Below are 27748 nucleotides of genomic sequence, written 5' to 3'. Positions count from 1 at the left end.
AAAGGTCTCACAGTAGTTTACGACCGTTCAACCTCATCATCCCTTGGGGCACTCTGGTGAACAAACTTTCCCCTAGATCCTGGTGGTCACCCCAATAAACTTTTAGGTGGCCATCAGGTCACCCCTGAGCCTGTGCTTTTCCAGGCTAAAGAGCCCCATAGCTCTCAGCCTGTTGATGTAAGGGCTGTTTTCCTGACCTCTGATCATGTGTGTGGCTCTTCTCTGGATTCTCTCAAGCTTCTCAACATCCTTTTTGAATTGTGGGGCCCAAAACTAGACGCAGTACTCCAGCTGCAGCCTCACCAAGGCTTAGTACAAGGGGAGAATGACGTCCCGGGATTTGCTTGAGAAGCAAGCCTGCATTTTGGTCACTTTAGTAGCTGCAGAATCACATTGCAGGCTCATGTTCATCAGTGATGACCCCCAAGTCTCTTCTGTAGTGCTAGCTAGGTAGCACTGCTAATCCTATAAGGATGCTGCAGGTTTTTCTTCCCAAGGTGGAGAACCTTGCATTTTTCAGTGTTAAACACCATCAGGTTCTCATCCGCCCATTTGCTGAGCCTGTCCAGGTCAACCTGGATGATTTGCCCCAAAGTTTGGTATCTTCGGCAAACTTAGCCAGTCTGCTTCTGACTCCAATGTCCACATCATTAATGAAGATGTTGAACAATATGGGTCGAAGTACAGAGCCTTGGGGGACCCCACTGGTCACAGGACACCATGATGAGTGACTTCCATCTATTACTACCTTCTGGGTTTGACCACGGAGCCAATTTTCCAGCCAGCGGACCATGGCGGACCCAAGGCCACACTTGGCCAGTTTCACCAAGAGGTGATCATGGGATACCAGATCAAAGGATTTTTTGAAGTCAAGATATATAACATCAATCTTTTCTCCCTCATCCAGGTGATAGGTCACCTGGTCATAGAAGGAAATGAGATTGGTCAAGCAAGACCTACCCGCAAGAAGCCCATGCTGGCTATCCCGTAGGATGCTGGCATCAGCCAGTCCATTAAGGATGGTCCATTAAGGAAGGCCTTAAGGATAAACTTTTCTAAGATCTTCCCCACGATAGAAGTCAGGTGGGGAGACAGAGTTCATGAGGCGAGAACTGTTGAGTGCTGCCCCTGTGCTGTGCATGCTGCTCTGGGCCAGGGAAGTGGCCAGGCAGGGAGCAGAAAGTGGGGCTGGATTTTCAAGAGGGCTGCTGGCAGCTGCAGCCATAGCCTGTAGCTCCCCATGGTGGCAGAAGGGGCCTATTGCAGGGCTGCAGGAAGTGGCACCAGTTCAGTGCTAAAAGCAGCAAATCTGTTGCCACGTCCCTGCATGTGTAGATGCTTGCCTGCCTGGAAACAACTGATCTCAGATCAAATACATGTGTAGATGTGTCCACTGTATTGTTGAGCTGTGGTAGAAGAAATAGATTTAATGGGTTCATCTACATAAGGCTCTTAATGCGCAGTGGCCTAATAACACGGTGCAGTAGCATGCTAAGAAAAAAACATGCTAATATGCTACTGCACAGTAGTATTAGGCTTCTGCACAGTAAGCATCACAAAAAACCTATACCCCAGTCCTTCTGTGCAGTACTTGTAGTTACTGCGCATTTAATTAGTACTTGCCTGATGAAGTACTAAACTAACTGTGCAGTAACTACTGCACATTAATGAACATGTAGAAGTGCCCAGTGTTGAGTTTTTAAGGATTATTTTGCACTGTTGGAGAAAATAAAATGCCTCAAATAAAATGGCTGACTGTAACTCCATAAAAGTCTACAATGCAGTCTTTCAGCAGGCTAAGGAAGAAAAATTGGAATAGGGACCCATGCTGTAGGATTCCAGCTATGGACATATTTGATCCATGAAGAGTAGTGTCAATGGACGGACACACACGCCCATATTGGCCTTTATAGAACCTTATTATTTCAATACCTCTCCTGCTGCTAATAGAATCTATATAGAATAATGAGTATCTAATTTTGTGTAGAAAATAAACTATGATTTGCCATGAAATCAGATTTAACTAGATCTTGTATAAAATGCTATAACTTTCTTTTTTATAATCTATTGATCCAGTTTTACTTCAACCATTTTAAATGATTTGTTTTTAAATAAAAATGTTTAAAACCAAATTGAGCTGTCTCATTCTTGTGTGGATATACTGATATATGTAAATTTTATTCAAAAGGGTCATCCTTTTGTTGTGTGCTATCTTAGTTAAAAATTGAACATCTAAAAGATTAGAATACAAAAAGGATATAATAAAAATTATATGTAAAAATAATGTTGAAAACAAATTCTTGAAAGAAGGGGGAACTCATAATATACTGGAAGGCTCTTCCAATGCACAGCTAGACCAAATTGAGAACAAAATGACAATGTCTGTTCTTGCTTTCCTTATTTTTAGAATCACCCTTAACATTATTCTAACATAGTAAAGATTTTTTTCTGTTAATTGAGTTTCAGAAAATTGTACATTCATGCAAAAATGAAGGCTACAGGGTATATTCTGATTTTGATGGATAGGGATTTATGGATTTCACTCCCATTAACACAAATAGGAGCTAAGGGCAAAAATCCCCATATATCAAGATGAGATTAACACCCATTAGCTAAATGCATATTCACAGACAGCTCTACTAAGGGTATCTGAAAATGATTTCCCATGGCTTGGTCTCTAGACTGTACTTTTGCATGGATAATTTTTACAGTAGAATTAATATATTCATAAAGTAAAAGAATATTTTGATGCTTTGGACTGGGACACAAAAAGAATGATCCTAACTGTAACTAGAACAATAGTTGCTAGACACAGCAGAATATGTGATGAATACCCTGTAGCTAAGTTAACAAATAGAACCATGTAACATTTTATACAGCTATATTCATGTTCAAACTACAATATGAAAAAAGTCTTCTAACAGGAGAAATGCATCTATTTAATGACTGGATGATGAGTTGGTTTTATCTTTTGTAGTTCTCAATAACATCTGCCTAAGTTACCTGTCTCTCATAGTATCTAAACACCTCACCACTTTTAATGTATATATCATCATAAAATTCCCATGGAATATGAAGTTCTATTAACCTTGCTTAAAGAAAAGAAACTGAGGCACATAGAGGCTAAGGATTAGAAACCAGAGCCACTGAAAGATAATACATTACAGGTGTTACATCACCCAGCTGTTGGGTGCCTAGCCCTCTGAGTGGGTTTGGGAACTGTGTGTTTGGCACATGTAAACTCCATGAAGAAAGTTAGGTGCTTAAGAATTGGTCTTGAAGATAGCCCGATGAGCAGAAGATCTAATCTAGTCAGAAGGAATGCCAGGGAGAGTAGTATTTCTCATCCTAATGGGCAGAAATGCCTCGCATGATAGCCACAGCTGTAAGCTCTCAGCTGTTTGGGGTTTTTTTGTTTTGTTTTTTTGATGCTAGGAGTGCTGGCTCCTGTTCATTATGCCCCATGAGTAAATCACCATGAGACCTGATCTGTGTCTTAGATTCAAATCCTTCATCTGTGTGATTAGCAGTGGAAAATAAAGATGGAGTAAGGATTAATATATTTAGTCTAGACTTTAGATGATTCCTAGCCATCAGAGAGACTCAAGAATCTGGAACAGCTTTTCAATAGGTATGGTGTAGACACACAACCTTAATTGGTTTTAAGTTGGAATGTGACAAAACAAGGCTGTGGACTGTGGGGGAATGGATATGAAGGCTCAGGAGTCCCTTTCCAGTTAAACATTCAATAGAGAATGACTGTATTATTGGCTAGTGTCTGGGTCACCCATCTTCAACACTTGGGTTTTAGTGGGTTTCATTCCCTGTTCCAATGAATATTTAAACATATTATATAAAATACAAAATTGTAAAAACCCAGAGTGAGACTATTCTGAACAACATATTGCCTAATGGGACATCAGGGACCCAGATGAAATTGCTGTTAAAAAAAAAAAAAGGGAGTGGGTGGGCAGAGGAACAGGGATTTTGCCTAGGACTCTTACATTTTCAGTATGCACTCTAGCTGTTTTAGGAAGTTTTAGGAAGTGGAACCTATGGCTATCTTCTCTTGGCTGTCTATTTAAGAGACCCGATTTCCTAGTAACATCCTCAAGTTATGGTTAGAGGTGTCAGGACTCAGGTAGTTTTGTACACATGCCACAGCAGAAATTCAGATGCCTAAGGGTCTTGACATACATCTGAAAATACATAACGATTTCTTTGCCTCTGTCTTCCTAAGTAGGGACCAGTTCAGCCACCTCCCTGCTGGGCCCCCCTCGGGCCCCGAGAGAGACACGCCTGGGCCAAGGGTTAGCGAGGAGTTAGTTAGGGTACTTCTGGAGAGGCTGGACGTGTTCAAGTCCGCTGGTCCGGACGATCTTCACCCTAGGGTTCTACAGGAACTGGCCGAGGTCATTGCGGGACCCCTGGCGCGGCTCTATGAGCACTCGTGGTGCTCTGGCGAGGTGCCGGAGGACTGGAAGAGGGCCAATGTGGTCCCTATCTTCAAAAAGGGAAAAAAAGAGGACCCGGGAAATTACAGGCCAGTTAGTCTGACCTCAATCCCGGGTAAGCTCTTTGAAAAAATTATCCTGGCACACATCCAGGAGGGCCTTGCGGGGGAATGCATGCTCAGGGGCAACCAACACGGGTTCATCAGTGGCAGGTCTTGTCAGACCAACCTGGTGGCCTTTTACGATCAGGTCACCAAATCATTAGACGCAGGGGTTGCTGTGGATGTAGTCTTTTTGGACTTCCGGAAGGCTTTCGACACTGTCTCTCACCCTGTCCTCATCAAAAAGCTGGGAGACTGTGGTGTCGATGCCCACACGGTCAAATGGGTCGCCAACTGGTTGGAGGGCCGCACCCAGAGGGTGGTAGTGGATGGGTTCTTCTCGACCTGGAAGGATGTGGGCAGTGGGGTTCCGCAGGGCTCGGTCCTCGGGCCCGCACTGTTCAACATCTTCATCAGTGACTTGGATGAGGGGGTAGAAAGCACCCTGTTCAAGTTTGCTGATGACACTAAGATGTGGGGGGATGTGGGCGCACTAGAAGGGTGCAATAGGCTACAAGCTGACCTTGACAGGTTGCAACGGTGGGCGGATGAGAATAGGATGGGGTTTAACACTGATAAGTGCAAGGTGTTGCACATGGGGAGGAAGAACCGGCACCACACTTACAGGTTGGGGAACTCCCCTCTTGCCAGCACGGAGACGGAAAAGGATCTTGGAGTCGTCATTGACTCCACGATGAACATGGGCCGGCAGTGTGGGGAGGCAGTCAAGAAGGCCAATCGTACCCTGTCATGCATCCACAGATGCATCTCGAGCAGGTCCAGGGAGGTGATCCTCCCCCTCTATGCGGCACTGGTCAGGCCGCAGCTGGAGTACTGCATCCACTTCTGGGCGCCACACTTCAAGAGGGACGTGGACAATATGGAAAGAGTTCAGAGGAGGGCCACTCGTATGATCAGGGGTCAGCAGGGCAGGCCTTATGAGGAGAGGCTACGGGACCTGAACCTGTTTAGCCTCCACAAGAGAAGGTTAAGGGGGGACCTTGTGGCCTGCTACAAACTGGTCAGGGGGGATCAGCAGGTATTGGGGGAGTCCCTGTTCCCCCGTGCGCTGCCAGGAGTGACCAGGAATAATGGTCACAAACTGGCGGAGGGTAAGTTTAGATTAGATATTAGGAGGCGCTACTTCACAGTCAGGGCGGCTAGGGCCTGGAACCAGCTTCCAGGGGAAGTGGTGCAGGCTCCTAGCCTGGGGATTTTTAAAAGGAAGTTAGATGAGCACCTTGCCGGGGTCATCTGACCCCGGTGCTCTTTCCTGCTAAGGCAGGGGGTCGGACTAGATGATCTACCTAGGTCCCTTCCGACTCTAGCTACGATGAAACTATGAAACTATAGCAGCTGAAAAGTGGGTTTGCTGGTTTAAGGGTGCTTAAAAGTTGGAGTTAGGTGCTTAAAGTAGAAGTTGGATACCTAAGACTCTTTTTTTTTTTTTTTTAATTAAACTATTGTCAACGTGATTTAAGATTCTTACTAAATTTGAGTCCTTGATGTAAAATATACATATCAAATATTAGCTCTGTGTGGGGCAGCTACTATGTAATGAAAAGCTAATAACTAATTTAAAAGTTCTCCATGTTTTTTGTAAAAATCTCACAGCACAATTTTACAAGAGTAAATTAATGTTGCTAATACCACTTTATACATCAATGAAATTAAGGTATTCTTTTAAACACTTTGGCTGCATCCCTATGAATGGGAATGTGCTTTCCCCAGGGACAAATAGCAGTGGCACATATTTGCAGTGCAGTGGCAAACTGCACATGCACACTCATAGGGTTGCACCCTTTGTCTCCATATAACCCATTTGTCATGGGCTATTTATTAATGTATTGTTTTTTAATTAGAAACTGCATTTTAGACACTTTAGTCACTATGTGACATGAATGTATGATGACTTTTGTGCAAGAGGAAGATGAAATGAAACTGCAGATTATAATGCTGTTTCAGAAAGAGGATTTGCATAGATTAATCTGCTCATGTAACAAACGGGGCAGCTGCTGGCCCAGCAGAATTTGAAAGACCTTTGTCTGTTACTGGCTCCGTGACTTAGGGTCAGGAGTAGAGAAGAAAGGTCATGCTAGAATATGGGAAGATACTAATCTGATTTAAAATCCACTACAAAACAATCTGTAGATTGCAGATTGTCAATTTTTATATGACCTGGCAAACAGAAAGCTGCAATTATTATAGTGCAAAAAGACCTAAAGGAATACTTCTAACATTAATAATTTGATGTAAACACTGACAAATTAAGGCAGCTATTGGGTAGAACTGTTAGATGCATCTCCACCAAACGAAGACGCCCAATTCCTTGTCACTTTTGACTGCCAACTAAACATATGTACTATAATGAAAACTTGAAAAACCTACAGAGCATTAAGTTATTAAGTTATATAAGTGGATATTGGTTTCACTCTATTTTAAGACCAGCCAATGGCATGAAAACTTGAGATGCAAAAGGGTGAAGGCTGACGAAACTCAAGGAATGGATACTCGGCAGAAGGCAGTTGATCAAGAAGAAGGTAGACAATAGCATATTGATGTATATTGTAACTATATAAAATCTCTCCTTACTGGGTGCTATTAAGAGCCCAGAAAAATGGTCACTCAGTTCCTACCCAGAGAGTATGACACATCCATTTGCAGCCAGAGTTAAGAAATTCCTATGAGCAGAGGCTTAGCAGGAACAAGCAGGAGACATAGATGCTTTTAAAGGATCTTAGTCTGTATCAATGTTGTTGAACATTAGATCTTTTTCCAAGTATCAATAACAATACTATCTTGATTCATCTACAGGTTACTCAGTCATACATCTGTAACAAGATTACCTTTAAAATCCTGAAAAATCTTGGTTAGAAACACTCTTTAATGTGGTCAATAATAGTCTCAAGTGCCTAATGTTCTTTGTTGCTAGCTTATTTGTCTGCCACATAACCAGGTGCACCATGCCTATCAGTCTTTGCCTTATCTATTTAGCACTTTTTCTCTGTAGCCAGAAATGTCAGTACCGAGGCCATTCTCATCCTTTAAATTAAAACTGAATAACTGCTGGAAACTATTGACTACTGTACATTAAAAGACTACCATACATTAACTTGTTATAAATCTTAAGAGGGTCTGGAAAGGTAATATGGCTGTACAAGTTTAAGCTGCTAAAAGAAACTGTATATAGAGAGGGAGGGCACAGACACATTGCCCTGCAACGTTTAAAAGTTGGTACCAAGAAATAAAATAAAATTTGAAAAGGATGGTACAGAAAATGTTATTATAGGGATTCAAGAAATCTTGTAAGATATTGAGCTTCTTGGCTGCAACCCAACAAACCACTTAAACATGTGTTTAAGCTCACAAGCAGTCTCATTGACTCCTCATATTCATAAAGTTAAACATGTGCTTAAGTGCTTTCCTGGATTAGGGCCACAGTGCTCTGCACCATGCAAGACTGAAACTTCATATTGTATTTACCTTATATTTAACTGGCATAAGCCCATAAATGTTTCATAGCCAGAACTGCAGAATTCCACTGACGCATTAAAAATTAAGAATGAAATACACCTGCTCTTAATCTCATAAGAAAATCAAACAGGTTTTGTGCTGTCTAGCTTTAAAAGAAATGTCTATGCTTAATTAGATACATTAATAATAATGATGTTCTAAAATGATTTAACACCAAAATATTAATTTAACCTCCTGCTATTTTTAAATTCCCAGTTCAAATGATGCAGGATAAAAGAAGTGTAAGCTTGTCAAAATTGCACAAATGGACCAAAGTTTGAAATCCTTAGGCCCCTGGCACACAATCCCTATGGTGCCATTATTATTTGCCAGTACACCAGCAAATGATTGACGTAGTCAACCAAAGACTGCGGCGCTGGTGTCATCGGGAAGGCTTTGGCTTCCATGACCACAAACTGCTCTTTGGTGAGAGAGGCAGCGAGCTGCTGGGAAGAGATGGCCTCCACCTCTCTTCCCTGGGGAGGAGGCACTTCTCAGCCAGACTGGCTGACCTGCTGCACCGGGCTTTAAACTAAGCCCGTTGGGGGATGGGAGGACTACCACCACTGCTGGCCTGTTGAGCAACCCTTGCAAAGCCAGTAGGCCAAGGCATTTCAGGGAGCCCACCCTTGCCCCAGCCCTGGTACAATCTGTGGGCAAGGCAAGAGTCCCGAAGAGGACACTTGCCTGCCTGTACACAAATGCCAGGAGCTTGGGGAACAAGCAGGAGGAGCTCGTCATCCTGCTCAATGCAAATAATTATGATGTCATAGGGATAATGGAGACCTGGTGGGACTCCATCCATGACTTGACCACGGGTATAGATGGCTAAAGCCTGTACAGGATGGATCGTGTAGATAAAAGGAGCGGGGCTGTAGCTTTCTATATTAAGGAAAGCTACAGGTTCCTGCAAGCTGATATTGGTGATCAGGGTGGACGACTGGAGACCCTCTGGGTTAAAATCCATGGGTAACACGGCACAGGGTACACAACAGTGGGAGTCTACTACAGACCTCCCACCCAAAGTCAAGAGCTTAATGTAGAAAAAGAATCAATTTGAAAGGGAACTGGCTGAGGCCGCATGCTCAAGGACCATGGTTGTCATGGGTGACTTCAATTACCCAGACATCTCATGGGAGGATCACTCAGCAAAATCTGAGTGGTCGCAAAGCTTCCTCTCATGAGTAGATGACCTCTACCTGACTTAAGAAGTCTATGGGACAACAAGAGGCAAAGCACTGCTTGACCTGGTACTGTCTACAGGGGATGACCTAATTGGTGACCTAGTGATCGATGGGAAGCTGGGTGATGGCGACCACGAGCTAATCACCTTCACAATCCATCGTAAAGCTGGCAAGTCAGTCAGGAACACGGAAGTCCTTGACTTTAGAAAAGCCAACTTTGACAAGCTCAGGAGGCTTGTCAGTCAGGCCCTAAGGGACCATGACCCCAGGGAGCAGGGAGTTCAAGAATAATGGTCGCTCCTCAAGGGAGCGATCATCAATGCACAAGCTAAGTCTATTCCATTTCAGAGGAAAGGCAGCAAGAAGGCACAGCAGCCCTCCTGGCTCTCCAGGGACCTAGCAGACCTCCTAAGGCTAAAAAGAAAGGCCTAAAAAGGATGCAGGATGGGATTCACCTCCAAGGAGGATTATTCTGCACTGGTCTAGTCCCGCAGGGAGCAAACCAGGAAAGCCAAGGCTGCAACTGAACTCCAACTAGCTTTGAGCATCAAGGACAATAAAAAGTCCTTTTTCAGATATGTGGGGAGCTGGAGAAAAAGCAAGGGCAACATTGGACCCCTGCTGAACCAGATGGGGTAACTGACAACCAACGCCCAGGAAAAAGCCAAACTATTAAATGGCTACTTTGCGTCAGTCTTTCATCAGTTCCATGGGATGCCCAAGCCTGCTATGGGACAGGGAGGTCCAGGTGAAGGAGATCCCCTGCCCTCCATAAATGGTGACCTCATGAAGGAACATCTTGAGAAGTGGATACCTTCAAGTCAGCCAGCCCTGATAATCTACACCCCAGGGTACTCAAGGAGCTGGCCAGCATCATAGCCCACGCCCTGGCATGGATCTTGGAAAACTCCTGGAGCTCTGGTGTAGTACCCGAAGACTGATGACACCAAACTTTGGGGCAAAGCATCCACACCAGAGGACAGGCGCGTGATCCAGGCTGACCTGGACAGGCCCAGCAAATGGGCGGATGAGAACCTGATGGTGTTTAACACTGAAAAATGCAAGGTTCTCCACCTTGGGAAGAAAAACCTGCAGCATCCTTATAGGCTCGGCAGTGCTACCCCGGTTAGCACTACAGCAGAAAGAGACTTGGGGGTCATCACTGACCACAAGATAAATACGAGCCTGCAATGTGATGCTGCGGCTACTAAAGCGACCAAGATGCTGGCTTGCATCCATAGATGCTTCTGAAGCAAATCTAAGGATGTCATTCTCCCCTTGTACTCGGACTTGGTGAGGCCGCAGCCAGAGTACTGTTTCCAGTTTTGGGCTCCACAATTCAAAAAGGATGTGGAGAAGCTTGAGAAAGTCCAAAGAAGAGCCACGCGCATGATCAGAGGTCAGGAAAACAGACCTTATGATGACAGGCTGAGAGCCATGGGGCTCTTTAGCCTGGAAAAGCGCAGGCTCAGGGGTGATCTGATGGCCACCTATAAGTTTATCAGAGGTGACCACCAGTATCTGGGGGAACGTTTGTTCACCAGAGCGCCCCAAGGGATGACGAGGTCGCACTGTCATAAACTACTGTGAGACCTTTTCAGGCTGGACATAAGGAAGAATTTCTTTACTGTCCCCCAAGGTCTGGAACAGCCTGCCATCAGAGGTGGTTCAAGCACCTACATTGAATACCTTCCAGAGCAAATTGGATGTTTATTTTGTTGGGATCCTATGACCCCAGCTGACTTCTGCCCTTTGGGCGGGGGGCTGGACTCGATCTGCCAAGGTCTGTTCCAGCTCTAACATCTATGAAATCTATGAAATTGAAAACTGATGAACTGGTGTGGTCTTGAGACTGGGACTCTCAATCAGCTGATTTATTTAACTGGTAATTGCATCTTAAGTCTGCAAGGGACCTCACTAGTGTCAACTAAAGCTCATATTGGTGTTAATACAGTGGCATTCAAGACATGGATAATACAAGAATACCTATAATACTGGACCTTATTTAAAGGTGAATATGAAGGTTTGTCTAGACTGATTTTTAAACTGCTTTAATTCATATCTCTACAAAGAGTCTTTCTAGATTGAGTTCAGTTTACTTAAGTTCAGTTAGACACACACTTTCTTAACAACATACAACTTACAACTTAAAGCCAAACATCTCAACCCCCTAAACAACTCCAAATAACTCCTTCAAAGCATACCAACCTCTCCCCTCCCTTTCAAATTGATTCTTTTTCTACTTTAAGTTACCTGAAGATAGGAGTGTATAAAAAAGCAAGTAGTGGAGGGTCTAACAAGATGCAAATTAAATCAGGCTACTTAGATCTTTATCTTACCCATTCTTGCTTTTAGATTCACAGAGCTACATGGGTCTAACAGTGCCATGCCTGACTCCAAGGAAACCCAATTCTCACTTTACCCTAGTGTAAATCTGTAGCAACCTTAATAATATTAAATACTTTGCATGGAAAGATGGTGTAGATAACAAAGTACCTAATCTGGATTTCTTGTGATCAGTGTGTTCCTGAAAGGTTTTAAGTACCCAGTGGGGGATGCCCTTCAGCTACCCACTGCAAAAGCCTCTGATATCCCTGTCCAGCAACCCAGCCAGAGCTGCCAGGCATTGAGTTTTGACAATCAGCTAACTGGTGGCTCTTACCAGGACAAGGTTCAAAAGACCAAGGGTTGTGCAGATGGGGCCAATGGTCAGCTGATTGTCTGCCTAGATAACTCCAGGTGAAGTGAACCTAGGACTGTCTAGTGTTTGGGTTGACAGTCAGCTAACTGTTGGCCTTGATCTCCAGACAGCTGATTGTCTGGGCCAGGACCAGCAATCAACTGACTGTTTGCCCCGCATGCAGGACTTGCACACCTGGCTTTCAATTGCAAATGCAAGGGGAAACTGGGCAACTAATAAAAGTGCAATTTTGATCTGATCCTCCATCCCAAAAATATGTAGCATGAACTGAACTAATGTAGCTGATGTTAACATAGAAAGTAATAATAGTGAACTATAACCATGTTAGTCTTGTCCTGTAAGCAACTTGAAAACTCCATTTTGTATCCTTCTGCTTGACATAAGTGAATGAACTCTGTATAGCTTTTACGTATGAGCATGTGTAAAAGGGTGAATAGTGAGAGAATGGCATAGAGACAGGAAAAGAATATTTAAATGTTTATGTAAGCAACAAAGTGGCAAATGTAAATTACCAGTCGGTAAACTAATTAATGAATGGCTGAAGAATCTCTTTTAGGCCTTGGGCACAAAGAAGATAACAAAGAGAAGGAATGCATCCATCCTGCCAGATGGGCAGCAAGAACACTTCAAGGCTAAGGTAAGCTCCAAGGCTAAGGTAAGACAAAAGAAGAACAACCACAACAATAGAAGCTGGGTATAGAAAAACCCCAAAGAACTGAAACAAAGGATGCCAATCCCTGTAAAGGAAAACTTTGAAAATACCAAGTTGGGTGAGTCTCTTTCTGTACTACTGTTTCATCGGAGCACAGATGCATCTGTTCACCCTGCTCCAGCTGTTATCTTCAAATCTACTATCTTCAAATCATCATCATCTACTCAATAAGCCCCAGCTGGCCACCTTGGGCTGATATTGAAGAACTATTGCTGGTAACTATATCTGGTGTATGTGTGGATATAAATGGTTATTTTGTGTATATGTATGCCTGTGTGTAATGATGTGTATGATGATTTGTGTGTGTTTGTATGAATGGTGTGCCTGAACCTCTAACTCATGTGATCAATAAACACGGCACCTTGCCTTATCTACCTTTATAAAGTCTTGCTTGTGATTGGCAATCTGAGTAACAAATATTATGTGTGTAGTTTGAGAGGTGCAATGATTTGTATCAGGGCTCATTCTGCCATTAATAGAATGTGAGCGACTGGTCTAACATACCATCTTTAACTTTAGTCAGTTGTTCCTTGTGTAATATATAACCAAAACAGCAGATGGAGCTCAGAGATTTTGATCACTATAAAAAAAAAAAAGCATATACAATATAGATTTCTAGTACATTGATATAATAGAGTTTATAGCTGTTTTTGCTAAAGGTATAGGCTAACATCTTTAAAACAGACACATTAGGTGTGTACGCCATTGTAGTACTGATGGTTTAAATGTCAGAGGCACTTCCAGATAAATATTAATGATTTCCCTAATTTGTATTTTGCTCCTCTTGGTTTAGTGTAGAACAGTGGTTCTTAACCTTATTAAACTCAAGGCAGTACTTGTTAGGCTCAAAATGTACCCTGGAAAAGGCCAGCTACTCCATATGGTTAGGAGAATTCAGTCATTAGTGAGCCTGATTTATGGCCAGTAAGATTCTAGAATTTTTTTCTTAATTCTACTTTTCCAAAACATGGTTTGTTACATATTCAGGGACATGTGGTATACAAGTAAATACCACATTTACATGTAGGTTCTTTTTAGATTTTCTGCAATTCCTTGTTCCATCTTCTCCACACATTCTCCATTACTAGCCTCAGAATACATTTCTGTACTTTATTGAGGTATTTCTTCACTCTGATTCATTTGAGTTTCACAGGCTTAAAGATATAAATCTTATATATAAGCAGGTTATATTGTTACTGATTTTTAAGTTTAATTTTTTCTTGTAATTTCCTTCATGACTCCACCAGCCTTTGTACTATATCCTCTGGCTTTCCTATGATAGTCAAATCATCAGTCTATTCAAAGAGTCAAGGTAAATTTAAATGATCTGTGTCCTATTTAGAACTTCACAATAACATTCTATACATTGGTGCAATGTTTCATTATGATATACCACATATAATATCACTGTAAAATAAGGATTTTCCTTGTTTAAAGTGTGTGTCTTCATCTTTTACACATCTGTTGTATATAATAGCATAGCAATGTAGTTAATAATGACATTCGATAATTTATAACTTTTGATAGAGGCTATGGAGCTTTAATAACTTTTATTATTCAAACATAAAAATTACAAACCATGAATTTAATGACAGACAGCAGTGAAGGCATGAAAAGGGCCTTATCATTTTAGATATATCCTCTAGCATGGGAACTATAAAATGATAGATATTCTATCACCTAAATCTACTACTGAGTTAAATGTTCTTTCTTTATCAAAGAGAGAGATTTTTCTTTCTGCTCCAACAGAGCTCATTAAATTAGTTGAACTTGAACTTTAAAATGTTGTTTCAGGTAAAATGCCTTACCATGGTTGTTTCTGCAATGGATCCAAAGCTGTTTATAAAAATGTTGCATGTGACATTAACTGGAGGGCCTGTAAAAGAAAAAAAAAAAGAATCTTTTCCAGAATCATTGCTGTGCTGATCAAAGGTTTGTGTGATTTTCAAAATACATTACAGTGAGCTATGATAAAACAAGGTTTGAATGACTTGGAAGAATATAAAGCTATATTCAAAATTCTGTTTTTAATGAAGTGAGAAAGTTTGATTAGCAATGTCATTTCAACTGCTTGAAATATTATAAGGTTTTTTTTTCTTAAAGGTTCACTAATTGTTTTGCCATTTGTAGCAAATCTCCAAGCTCAGGGGGAAAAAAGAAATCATGATACCTTGAAGGAAGATCACATGCCAGAATGAATGTTTTGTTTTTTTGTTTTTTTATTGGGGTTGTACTAGATAACTATCCTAAAACAATGTTTATTTCTTAGTTTTGGTGCAATAATATACAACACCATCCTTCACAGCATTTGGAAATAAAGTTTCTCTTTTACATCACAGATTTGCCATTTTTTAAACCTACCTGCTACCAATAATAACAAAAAGACACTAGGCATTTATAGACGTGGTCTGGGAGGTGGTAGTGGGGATGGGGGGCACTTTAGAGCAGCTCTGAGAGCTGCTTTAATTAAAGTGCCCGGAGTGTATGTGTATCAGTGTCCCTGTTCTGAAAAATAATAGCAGGGGTGCTTTAACTAAAGCTCATTGAATGAGCTTTAGTTAAAGTGCCTGTGCCACTATTTTTCAGCCTGGGGACACTGATACACGTAATGATGGAGTCTGCTCGAGTGCAGTAATTACTGTGCTCCAGCAGACTCGATTAATTGAGTCTCCTTCGATACACTGTAATTACAGTCTTGCTACACGCGTATAGGTTCCCATTATTACAGCTTTCTGTTCTGAGCCTAGTAGGGAATATGCTTGGCTCCTATAATTTATATGACATCCACAGAATTTTAAGGTTCATTCTGCTACCGTTTATTACAAAATAGAGTGCACGTTATCACGAGTAGTCCCATTACCTTCAAGCACCAGTTGCCATATTTTCATCCTGAATCTGTGCAACCTTTGTATTGGCAGTGTTATTTCATAGTGTAACATCTAAGAAATTAATCATCTTCTCAAAGAGAGAGATTTACCCTACTTCTCTAAAAATGACTGGGAAAATGCTATCATGGAGTTTCATTCTAGTCATTCAATTATTTCTATAGCAAATTAATTTAGTTTACAAGTGAAATAAAGGTTTTAACTGCTAGTCCTAATGCCACATCTACTAACTGGATGCATCTACTTAAGCAGTTAGGGCAGTTTGCACCAGAGTTAATTTCTCCCAAGTGCAGGTTTTATACATGCACCCAGGACTGTAGCACACCGAGGCAGAGCGGAGCAACCCTGGGATAGCAGCTGGTCTGGGGGGCAGATAGCTCTCTCACTGTAGCACCTTCATTCCCCAGCCAGCCTCAGTTACCATCTGGATGTGCATTGCAGTGGTATAAATTACTCCACTGTGGGCTAGTACTTGCCCTGGGCACTACAATCCTAGGGCAGAGTTAATTCCTTTACTGCACCCTAATATGAGTGCACAGGTAGATGGTGACACTTTACTACTGAGCTAATTAGTCAACTCATGTAAAGTGCACATGTAGATGCACCCACTGAGAGTGGAATTTGAAAGGCAAGCCAGAGACTTGTTGCATTTGATCACCACTAGCACACACTCCAGTTCTGGAATTTAGGGCCTAAATCTGCAAATATTTAATACCAACATTTGGATTTTCTCACTGAAAGTAATCTTGTTGAAGTAATAGCCTTGTTGTTGATGATGCTTCACTCTTGACTGATGTCAGTGGGATTATTGAAAGCAGAAAGCAATGCACTTGGTATCACATGTTTAAGGTTAGGGCTTGAGTTAATGATTCTGCTGATGATGTATGAACCAGAAAAGAACCAGGTCTCCTTTTTCCAGGCTATATTTGCTTTACAGTGCAGTACTAGACATACTTTTGTCAGTAAAATGAGCAGCTATGACTACACATAGGAAGCACCGCTGAGGAATAGGAAGGCACCAATTCTTCTTTTTCCAACCACTTATCAATGCAATGTGATCATTTAGTTTCCAGTTAACCTGTTCTGCCTTCATTTTTTTGTATTTCAGTCAGAATGTAGAGTAAGGTTGTACCTTAGAGATTAATTTGTTCCAAATGGATTAAGTTTTGCAGGTGACAACCTCCTTTGCTAGATGCTATTTCAACATAAGATTTGATTGGATCAGAGAATTAGTGGAAAGGAGTAGGAAGAGGAATCCAAAGTCACAGGCAGGTGGCAGCGGGAACACCTGGAACCATAATAAACAGCTGCACTGGGTGGTGAAATTATTTGATTTGTTTATAAATAGTTTTCATTCTGTCATTCTCAAGATGCAGAAATTTTTTATGGTTTATTGCATGCTGTTCTTTCAAAATCACTTATTTCCTCCAGTTCACAACAGCATATGTATTATTTATATAGTATTTGAAAGTGTATATGCTGTCATATCAATTATAAATAATAAATTTCTACTGTATCAGAAACTTTGTTCCATAATTAAAAATAAGTTAAACATTAAATATAATACTTTATCTAACACAAATAGCATAGCCTAGATTTAATAACTAAGCGAAGCTCTTTTTTACACATACGCTAACTCGTTTTCCTGTATTTCTATGTGATCCTAAGTTGTTACGTTCAATTTCTTGAGTTCTTAATAGTTTCTTGTTGTGATAAATTAAATTACAGATAGCATACAAGATTGCCTTTAAAAGTGAGGGAATAAAAATATTCTAACTAAGGTGAGACTGATAGTAAATGGAGTGTTTTTCTGTTTTGTCAAAATATAAGGGAGTTAAGCAAGTAGGAACAAAAACCCAAATCAAATAACTCTTATGTGGAATACAACACATACTGGGGGTGGGGAAAGATTCTGTTTCACTTCATAGATTATCGTAATTTAGCTTGAGACTAAGTGAGTTACCTGACTACAGTATGCAGGTGCTTCTGTTACCTCTTCGGTGCATGTAAGCACCTCCATTATAGAAGCAGGATTGCTCTCCAGAGCTGAACAAACATCTCCTTGTTCCTATAATGGGAGTATTTACATGCTCACAGGGGTTAATGAAAGCACCCCTACACAATGGGTCCATAACTCGGAGTTAGTCTTAAGCTTTATTTTGGTTGGCTGTTAGGTGAGAGAGAATTTTCCCATTGGGGTTCAAAGATCCAAATTAAGTGTATGCCAGAGAAAGTGTCTCCTATTTTTATAGGGAATAACTATTAAGCCACGCACCTTTGAAGGAGTATAATCAAATATTGATTCTCTTAGAGGCTAGATGAAGATGTTTTTAAAAGCATCAAAATACAATAAAAATATTAGTCTGTTTGCTTTTTGATGAAATCGTCTTTGTCAATATAAGAAGTAACTGCCAAACTGTCAAGCTTAATCTGACCTCAATGGAGCAAGTCAAGTCTTCTAACAGAAAATGTCAAGAAGAGAAGAACTTGACACTTCCTCACTCAGAGACCTACTGTTGTTGACCTTGACAGAAGGGGCCACTGTCACTCTGATAGGGTATGTCTATACAGCAGATGAAGGTGTGATAGTAGTATTCAAGTGCTCCTGGAGACATGGGTATGGGTATATATTCTGTCATGACTTGAAGCCTATGCTACTGTATCTTTTATTGCTACTGTTACTTCTGCTAACATGTCTACCATAATACATTCATAATGCTGTATACGTAAACCGACTGACAAGTATGTACTCTTTTTCCACTGGCTAGAAATTATTATCTATTGTTTCCCCAAAGAGATTTTCCTTATGAAAGTCCTCTTCAATGGATGTGGAAGTTAGAATAGAGGTTCCTTTTGGAGATGACTGTTACAAGAGCATTACCTACCAAAGAAGCAAGGTATTACTTGAAAGATGGGATTAGACTGAAAAAAGCTTTCATATTTCTGGTTTCAGGACCTGCTGAACAAATTTATTTTCTTTACTGTTCAGAAGAGAAGGATCTGTATGATTATAAGGATCTTATTTAATACTAAAGAAAGGTTGCTCGTCTGAGTGACTTGGAGAAATGGAGAACTCAGAAGTGATGTAGTGGGACCAAGAGTCAAAATATTACAAGCTGTATTTGTATGGTGCTCTTCATTTGAGTGTCAAGTGGAAACAACTAAATCAAGGATCTAGACCAGTATATAATATTTGAGAAATAGACACACATCTTTCAGTATTGAAAATCATTATAAACCTAGAGTTGGGTCTAAAATGGAAATTCCAACATGTTAATATTTGCTGTATTTGACTGTTTTTGAGGAATGTTGAAATACCTGATAAACAACGTATGAATGATGTTTTTACTTGAAGAAAGGGGGTTATTTTAAAGCATTCAGTATAAAATTTTACATGAAGTAAGGCATCATATCTACTGTTTTCATGCTACACTAAATTTCCCATGCTTATTGGCAGAAATATCCAAATTATGAAGAAGATAATGGCCATCACATTTTTCCTGCAACATATAGCGTGTCCTTTCATGCTCATCTGAAGAAAAGACCTACACTTGAAGGTCTAATCCTGAAGCTCTTATTCGATGAAAACTCATAGTGTAATTATTGATCATTTTGACTGAAAAAACAATTTTAGAACTTATCCAAACTTGGAAAACGGTGATATAGAACCCAGAATTTTCATCATGCCTACAGAAGCAAATAATTTATAATGGGTATGCTCAACCTCTAGCCTGCAGGCCAAATCCAGCCCATGGCATCATAGGTATCCAATCCAGGGGGCTCCCCACAGATTAGTGGAAAGCACTGGGAAATTTGGTGGCAGGGGAGAAGTGGCAATAAATATCACTACTCTTTGTAGCCAAATTCCCAAACTCTGAGCTCCATTCAGCAAGTTGGGCCCTTTCCCCTGCCCTCATGGCTGCCCCTCGCAAGGCATGCCCCTCTTCCCAAGCTAGATGGGTCTAGGCCATGCCCCCTTTCTCCCATGGGATCAGGTTGGGGATCACTCAAACCCCATTCCCTACCATCCTATGGGATGAGCTCAAGCCCTTTCTCTGTGGGGCTGGTTTGGGTCTAGGCTACACCCCTTTCCCCTGAGGGGCTGTATTATGCCCCTCCCTCCTCCCCGCAGGGCCAGGATGGAGCCGAGATGTTCCCTGCCCCCCTCTGTGAAGCATCCTGCTGCAACTGTCCCACGCCAACCATTAGCTGGATCTGGTCAGCAGACGGCCTGGGCACTGCCCATCTGACCTGCTGACTAAAAAGGATGAGCACTACTGATTAATGACATGGAGTGTACAGAAACCTTTGGCTTTTATCGAGTGTAGACTGCTTATTCTTTGACAGCCTATAAATGGGACAAAGTTTATTACCAAGGATTCTTTGTTGCTGTTTTTGTCTACAGACAAACAGGTTCCACAATGTTAATATTATTAACTAGAGCAGAAGTGGTCACTGATTCTGCAGCTCTTTTAAGCTATATTTTCTCTTAAGCTTGTATATATCTAGACTAGTATTTATATAATTGCAAAGCACTCTAAAATTAATTGTAACAATGAAGAAGATATTATTGCAATGACCAGGACATTAAAAGATTAAATGATCAAATTTTAATAGAACAGATACTACACATTTCATCTTATATAATTATTGACAGGTTACAAAATCCAAGGGGCATCAAGTTCCAATTGGCACTACTTGGCCTTGGAATAATAAAAATAGCAAGGAAGTGGCAAAGTCATTCAAGAAGATATTTATTCTGAGTGATAGATCTGAATCATTCTAGGCAGATTTGTTCTTCTCTTTCCTTAAAAGTGCACATTGTAAATCTTTTAGACAGCTATGCAGTTTGAAAAATGTCAAATTAGGTTTTTGCCTCTTTAAATTTCAGTGGTTACAAAACAAGGCTCTTGGTCCTTTGAATTACAGATTCAAGAATCACTAGTGAATCCACTAATTACTAAACATCTGCCCCATTCTGTAGTGTAGCCTCTTCAGAAGATTATCATTGCATGGTATCCATAACAAACTCCAAAATTCAATCTCCAGATGAATTGCTAAGCCTTAATCTCCTTGCTTCTATATACTTTCTTATAGAACTTTAGAAGATTCAAAGAATAAGAAGAAAGAGATTGCATTGCTTGTTTTTATTTACTTGAGGTCCTTTGTTGCATGACACAGAATTGCCTTAGATTAAACTTGAAGTTTACATACTAAAGGCAACAGCTATGGTATGTAACTGAGCTTAGATTTAACAAGGAGCTAAAATAACTAAAAGATGCTACACACAAAGGGACACAATTTTGGAAGGACAACATGTTTTATGTGATAGTATGAGCTTTTGTTTTTAATACAAATGTTTCTCTTCCCTATCCACAAGTGAGAAGCTAACCATTTGAACTCTCTCATCATTAGTATTGGCAGATAATGTACACTGGTCAACAATCCCTTAGAGATCGAGTAATATTTCATATCTTTCTGATGATTTTAAGAAATTCTTCCAATAAACAATAATTATTTATTCTTAGAAACTTCAGTGCTAATCAATAAATGTTTAAACATATCCAGGAAGAAGCAAATTTTAAAAAATAAATTATATATATGGTTTCTGTTCGATCCCTTTAAATCCTTATTTTTAGGAAGCAGTTTGACTGTTCTAGTAAAATAACTTGTAGACATATGCATGAAGACTAAATTCTTAGAAGTAAAACAACATAGGAGCTTATTAAGTATCAGGTACTCTATTATCACTCCTCATATTTTCTCTTACTTTACAGGGGATGAACACTAAACTGTAGTGGTTTGGGCCTTAATGATTGGGCAAAGAAAGTAAGTAAATAAGAGAAAGTATTGAGAATTCAGGGATATAGCCAATCAAATTGATGATCCTTGGTGTCATTAGAATCACTATAAAATGCAGTGTTGAAAAAGAGGTAAGGTTGAGATGATAGTGAAAGGAAGGACCTAAACAATGTAAAACAGAGAATGGTCTTATTTTGAGAGGAAAAGATCTGATGGCAGAAATGGAAAGAAATCCCTTATTTACAGAATATGCCTTGGGAAATAAAGAAAAGAGAGCTTCTGAAACAAGGAAAAAAGGGCCTAGGAGACAGAGAATGCATTTAAAAGAATGCAAGCTGTGAGCTTTTGTCACAGTGATTTGTCCTTCCACACTTGCTGCATATTTGAAAATTTGGAGAATTTCCAAACTAATTAAAGCCATTCAAATCAAATTCTAAAATGCCATAAATTGTTTAATAAAACATTTAAAACATTTAAATTTTAAACATAATTTTTAAACAATTCTGAAAGAACTCTCTGTTTCAAGTTCTGTTTCCATTCCAACAGATCATGGTGATAATTATAGTTTGCAATGTATGCCTGATAGACTACAAAGGCATGTTGACATTGTCAGAAAATCATGCTAAAGAATGCCACAATTAAGTTGAGCATGTCTGTTCTGCACATAGTACACCCCAAAATGCTTTAGCATTGTGTTGTGTGTACATGTGCCTATAAACTCTCTTGGGTATGCTTATAGGGGGTGCCTGCTGTATAGATATGTCTGAAGAGTATTCTATTAGTTCCATATTAAAAAACCTTCAGAATTGGACTTTGTGCTGATGTTCTTGAATGATGAAATATTAGCATTGTGGTTTGACCTTGAGGCCCCAAAATAAGATTAGAAACCTAGTGTAATAAGCACTATAAGTATACCTAGTAACAGGTAATCCCAACCCCAAAGAATTTATAGTAAAACTAAAAAATACTGGAAAATGGTATAGGTGGAGAATTAAAGCATGGGGATATTAAGGCCATGTCCATGCTATGTTTCCACTGAGACTAGTGCTGAGGAAATAAACCCTGTTTACTCATCCCTGTCCTGCACATTCCCAAGCCTGGCAATAAAGCAGTGTATATGGCTTAGAGTGCATGCCCTGCTCTGAGTTTTAGTCTCAATTCTTTGTTTACATTGTCTGATATGAACATCTGGTGTGTGTTTTTTAGACATTTAGGTTTGACTATGTACATATCACTTCAAAGGTAATCAGAATATAACATTAGCATTTGGGTATTTCAGTAGTATGTAGGTATTCCAATTTTTGTCCTAACATCAACAGGCAGTTGAATTGGTTTTTGTTGTTATTTGAAAGGTCCATCATAGGAAAATTAAGTATGGCCTAGTTTGAAATGAGAATACATTTGTTTAGTTTCTAATTTTCTCTTCCAAAATACACATTTGCATTAAAGAAAATTTTCACTGAAATAGAAACAATTAGGTTTAGAAATTACCTTTGAAATTTGGTCTAATTCTTGCATCGTAGCCTGACATCCTACCCATTAATTTATCCAGAAAATCAGATGGCGACATTGGCATGCTACGAGATCTTGCACTGTCCGTTTCCTTTGTGGCTACCAAACTACCAAAAAAAAAAAAAAAAAAGACTTAATTAGACCGTTTATAGTAAAAATATAAATGCCTAATATATTTGTCCATCTCTGTTTAAACCAATTAATTCAAAGGTAAAACTGTCTTTTAAAAAGGAATTTAAACTTTCATGATATCAGCAGAGATTTTATTTGTGAAAAATTCCTTTTATCCATAATTTTATGAATAGATAATCTTGCCCTAAACAATTATCAGATTTCATCGTCATAAGGTAACATTTTTTCTTAAAAAGTCAAGTCTTTTCAAAACATATTTCCAATAAATTTTAATTGGTCTCCAATAATTTTTATTGGTCCGCAATAAATTTTAATTTAATATTTTAATTTAATAAAATGTGCAGTACTAAATAATAATTTATTCTCTACAAACAGTCATATAGTTGGAATGATGTAATTTAAAAAATACTCTGATCAATGTTTAACTATAGCTTGCATAAATTAATATGACCCTGCAGAGAGAAAATAAAACAAGAATTTCTCATAATATTTTGATCAATTGCCCATATTTTGTACCATTGATTGAATGTTTCATGCATACAGTATCAGGTTGTTTCTTGGAAAATTTTATTCTCTAACATTGTCATCAATGTTCATTTTCCATTAAAACAGAAGTTACTGCTGCATTGAAAGAAAAACCTCAGGGAAAGGAACTCTCTCAGGGCAAATTTCTTTTCTCAGGTACATATGGAAAATGTCATCTCCTGTAGACGGTTTTGCATACATGTGCAGAGCTCCCACTGACATCCTAAAGTATGTCCTGCACATGTTAGAATAAAAGACTATTTCCACAATATGGATCCAACAAATTTTGGCCCATATCCTGTTTCATTTTTAAGGTGGCTAAGTAGCAATTATGTAGATTTTCACTAAATGTGATGTTATTCCACTTCACACCTCAGTCAAAATTCTGGTACAACTACAATTCCACTGTAATCTGTATTCCTCATGAGCCTCTATATTAGCCTGAAAAAATCCATAACTCAACTTGGTTTACTATTCATGGTAAAAAGTCACCCAGTATAGCCATCCAGGGTGCCTCTACATGTGCTTATGGATGGGGGACGACATTTTAATTATAACAGTTCCTGGAGAGCCATTCTAATTAAAATGCTCCAGCGTCATGTGTATTAAGTCCCCACACATTTAAAAATAGTCGCTAGATGCTTTAAGTAAACCTTGTTTAATGTATCCAGAGGCCATATTTAAACCCACAGGGACTTGTACATATGAAACTGGTGTGATGCTAGAGCATTCTAAAAACCCACAGAGCAGACTTGATTAATTGAGTCTGCTTCAATGTGTTCTAATTAGAACACATTGGAGCATGTATATAGGTATTCCCAGACATCAAACTCTACATATGCTGTGAATGAATGAAGTTCAGCTACTGCTCCTGTGTGGTGCCTGATGGGTATAAAATTATATTTAGAGATTTGCTTTTAGGAATTGGCTTGCAGTAAAGTAGCTATTACATTAAAACAATGGTTCAGGGGAACAGAAAAGGTTAACTGGTTTCTAAAAGCCTGTTTGTGACAAAGTATCACAGTCTCAGCCTTTAAGTCCCACTGTGTCTGGAGCTTGCAGACAAACAGGGTGGGAAAACTGAAAACATGAACAGTGTACCCATAACCTGAGATAAGGTGGCATTAGGTCACAGTGCCCAGCTACAAAACCCCTGGGATTTCCAATTTTGGTGAAATGACCACATTTGGAGGCCAGACATACCGACATTAAGACACTGGTAAATGACTAAGTTAAGATGTATGCATGTGATGGGTTTGGGAGACAAAGAATTATGCTGCCAGAACAGAAAGTGGACAGTATGATGACAACAGGGAGACCAAGCAATGACAGCCAGAGACAAAGAGTCATCAGAGGAGAAAGAATACAAAAGGAAGGATTTCAGAGCAGCAAAATGTCCCCAGCTGGGGATTCTGAAGTCACCATTGACAGGTCACACCACCAGCCCCTTTTTTCCTCACCCCCCACTGGGGCAAGAGGCTCAGCCCTTACATCCAGGCTGCTGACATCTGACATTTAAGCAAGAACCACAAGGTAGCATTCATGTACTGGTCAGGCATACTGTTCCCCCTGTGATGGCCTTAGGACTGTTAGATAAGTAGAAACTGGGTAGAAGTTTGCTTAGCCTGCATTGCTTGTATCTACTATCACTGTGTCTCATAGATTTCATAGACATTAGGGATGGAAGGGACCTTGGAAAATCATTGAGTCCAGCCCCACACCCAAAAGGGCAGGAAGTCAGCTGGGATCATAGGATCCCAGCAAGATAAGCATCCAATTTACTCTTGAAGGTCTTCAATGTAGATGCTTGAACCACCTCCGACGGCGGGCTATTCCAGACCTTGGGGGCTCGGACATGTCAAAGTAAATTTTTAGATATGTATGCTGCCAATACAAGGAGTTAAGTTTGACATGTGCAGACATGACATCATTGAACCAGAAAGTTCTAACAGCCAAGCACCTTGATTGGCCAAGGGGTTGCTTAAAAAGCTTATGAGCCCCCACCTTGGTGTGGGCGTTTGGAGTTGGTGGGCATTTGGAGGTGTGGGTGGTTTTGGAGTTGGTGAGTTTTTGGGCATCGTTGGTGAGAGAGTTGTGAGAGACCGTGCTCTATCTGTAAGTGAAGGCTGCTTTCACCAGGGACCGTGAGGCAGAGAGAAATATTGGGATTCGATCCCCGGTTCTCTTCATAACCTCACACTGCGATTTACCCTTCGATTTCGTCTCTCCTCATGTTGATTCTTTCGATCACCGGACTGTTTTGGCTTTGACCTCGACCTCGATTTCGATCATCCCTACGGCTTCAACTTTGATTCCGGTTTCTGCTTACCTGGCTTTTGACTGACTTCGGCACCGATCATCAACCACGATTCAGCTCATCTCTACTCACCTCGATTGTATCTCCACTGCATCACATGCCGGCTCTCGAATTCGGCTTGTTACCGACCACCCATTGCCCATCACTGGACTGGCGTCATGACGCGTTACAGTTGTCGTTTGTTTGTTGATCCCTACATGAGCTGTTGATCAGCCCTAGGACTTAAGGAGTGGGCAGCCGCCCCTATCCCTCGTGGGATAGAATTCAAGGGCTCATTCCTGAACCCTGTGGGCCAACAGACCCCTTTGTTGTTGTTTATTCATTCCACCTACTGTAACTGAAGAAGCATCATTGCCTACACCTCAAAAACGTAAGTTAAATAAATCCGATTTGTGTTTTTGAAACCATACATTTCTATGCCTCAGCTCTCCATGCCAATAATCCCACCTGGTTCGTTCCAAGCCACCGCCCGGCCCACTGTGACCTTGGGGCCTTTGTTCAGCACTGACAGAACAGTAAAGAAATTCTTCCTTATGTCCAGCCTGAAACAGTCTTGCAGTAAATTATAACCATTCGACTTTGTCATCCCTTGGGGCACTCTGGTGAACAAACATTCCCCAGATACTGGTGGTCACCCCGATAAACTTACAGGTGGCCATCAGATCACCCCTGAGCCTGCGCTTTTCCAGGCTAAAGAGCCCTATGGCTCTCAGCCTGTCATTGTATGGTCTGTTTTCCTGACCTCTGATCATGTGCGTGGCTCTTCTCTGGACTCTCTCAAGCTTCTCAACATCCTTTTTGAATTTGTGGGGTCCAAAACTGGACGCAGTACTTCAGCTGCGGCCTCACCAAGGCTGAGTACAAAGGGGAGAATGATGTCCCAGGATTTGCTTGAGAAGAATCTAGGGATGCAAACCAGCATTTTGGTCACTTTACTAGCCACAGCATCGCATTGCAGACTCGTGTTCATCTTGTGGTCAATCTTGACCCCCAAGTCTCTTTTTTCCATAGTACTAGCCAGCATAGCACTGCTAAGCTTATAAGGATGCTGCAGGTTTTTCCTCCCAAGGTGGAGAATCTTGTATTTTTCGGTGTTAAACACCATCAGGTTCTTGTCTGCCCATTTGCTGAGCCTTTCCAGGTCAGCCTGAATCGCCCTTCTGTCTTCAGGTGTGGATGCTTTGCCCCAAAGTTTGGTGTGATCAGAGAACTTAGCCAGTCTGCTTCTGACTCCAATGTCCACATCATTAATGAAAATGTTGAACAATATGGGACCAAGGACAGAGCCTTGGGGGACCCCACTGGTAACAGGGCACCATGACGATTGATTTCTGTCAATTACTACCCTCTGGGTCCAACCATGGAGCCAATTTCCCAGCCAGTGGATCATGGTGGACCCAAGGTCACAATTGGCCAGTTTTGCCAAGAGGTGATCATGGGATACCAGATCGAAGGCTTTTTTGAAGTCAAGATATATGACATCAACCTCTTCTCCCTTGTCCAGGTGACAGGTCACCTAGTCATAAAAGGAAATGATTGGTCAAGCAAGACCTACCCACAACAAACCCGTGCTGGCTATCCCTTAGGATGTTGGTGTCAGCCGGTCCATTAAGGATGGCCTCTTTAATAAACTTTTCTAAGATCTTCCCTGGGAAAGAAGTCAGGCTGATGGGCCTATAGATTGCCAGATCCACTTTCCTCCCTTTCTTGAAGATAGGCACCACATTGGCCTTCTTCCAATCTTTGGGCACTACACCAGAGCACCAGGAGTTCTCAAAGATCCATGCCAGGGGCTGGGCTATGATGCTCACCAGCTCCTTGTCAGGACCGGCTGACTTGAAGGTATCCAGCCTCTCAAGGTGTTCCTTTGCGAGGTAAGCATTGATGGAGGCTCACCTGGACCTCTGTGT

At 40.7% G+C, this 27748-nt stretch overlaps 1 protein-coding gene across 1 annotated transcript in view; it reads right to left on the bottom strand.

Annotated features, from left to right (window-relative positions):
- Nucleotides 1-27748, bottom strand: part of GLRA3 (glycine receptor alpha 3) — a 152286-nt gene that overhangs the window by 85090 nt on the left and 39448 nt on the right. The window contains exons 2-3 of the mRNA XM_090034714.1: nt 22844-22971; nt 14474-14541 (exon numbers count right to left, since the gene is read on the bottom strand). Coding sequence (XP_089890840.1) covers nt 14474-14541; nt 22844-22971 — 196 coding nt within the window. The remainder of the gene's footprint in view (nt 1-14473; nt 14542-22843; nt 22972-27748) is intronic.

Source organism: Crocodylus siamensis, chromosome 2, assembly GCF_052110815.1.
Source record: "Crocodylus siamensis isolate JL-2025a chromosome 2, ASM5211081v1, whole genome shotgun sequence".
NCBI lineage: Eukaryota > Metazoa > Chordata > Crocodylia > Crocodylidae > Crocodylus > Crocodylus siamensis.
This window is presented reverse-complemented; position numbering and strand designations above follow the sequence as displayed.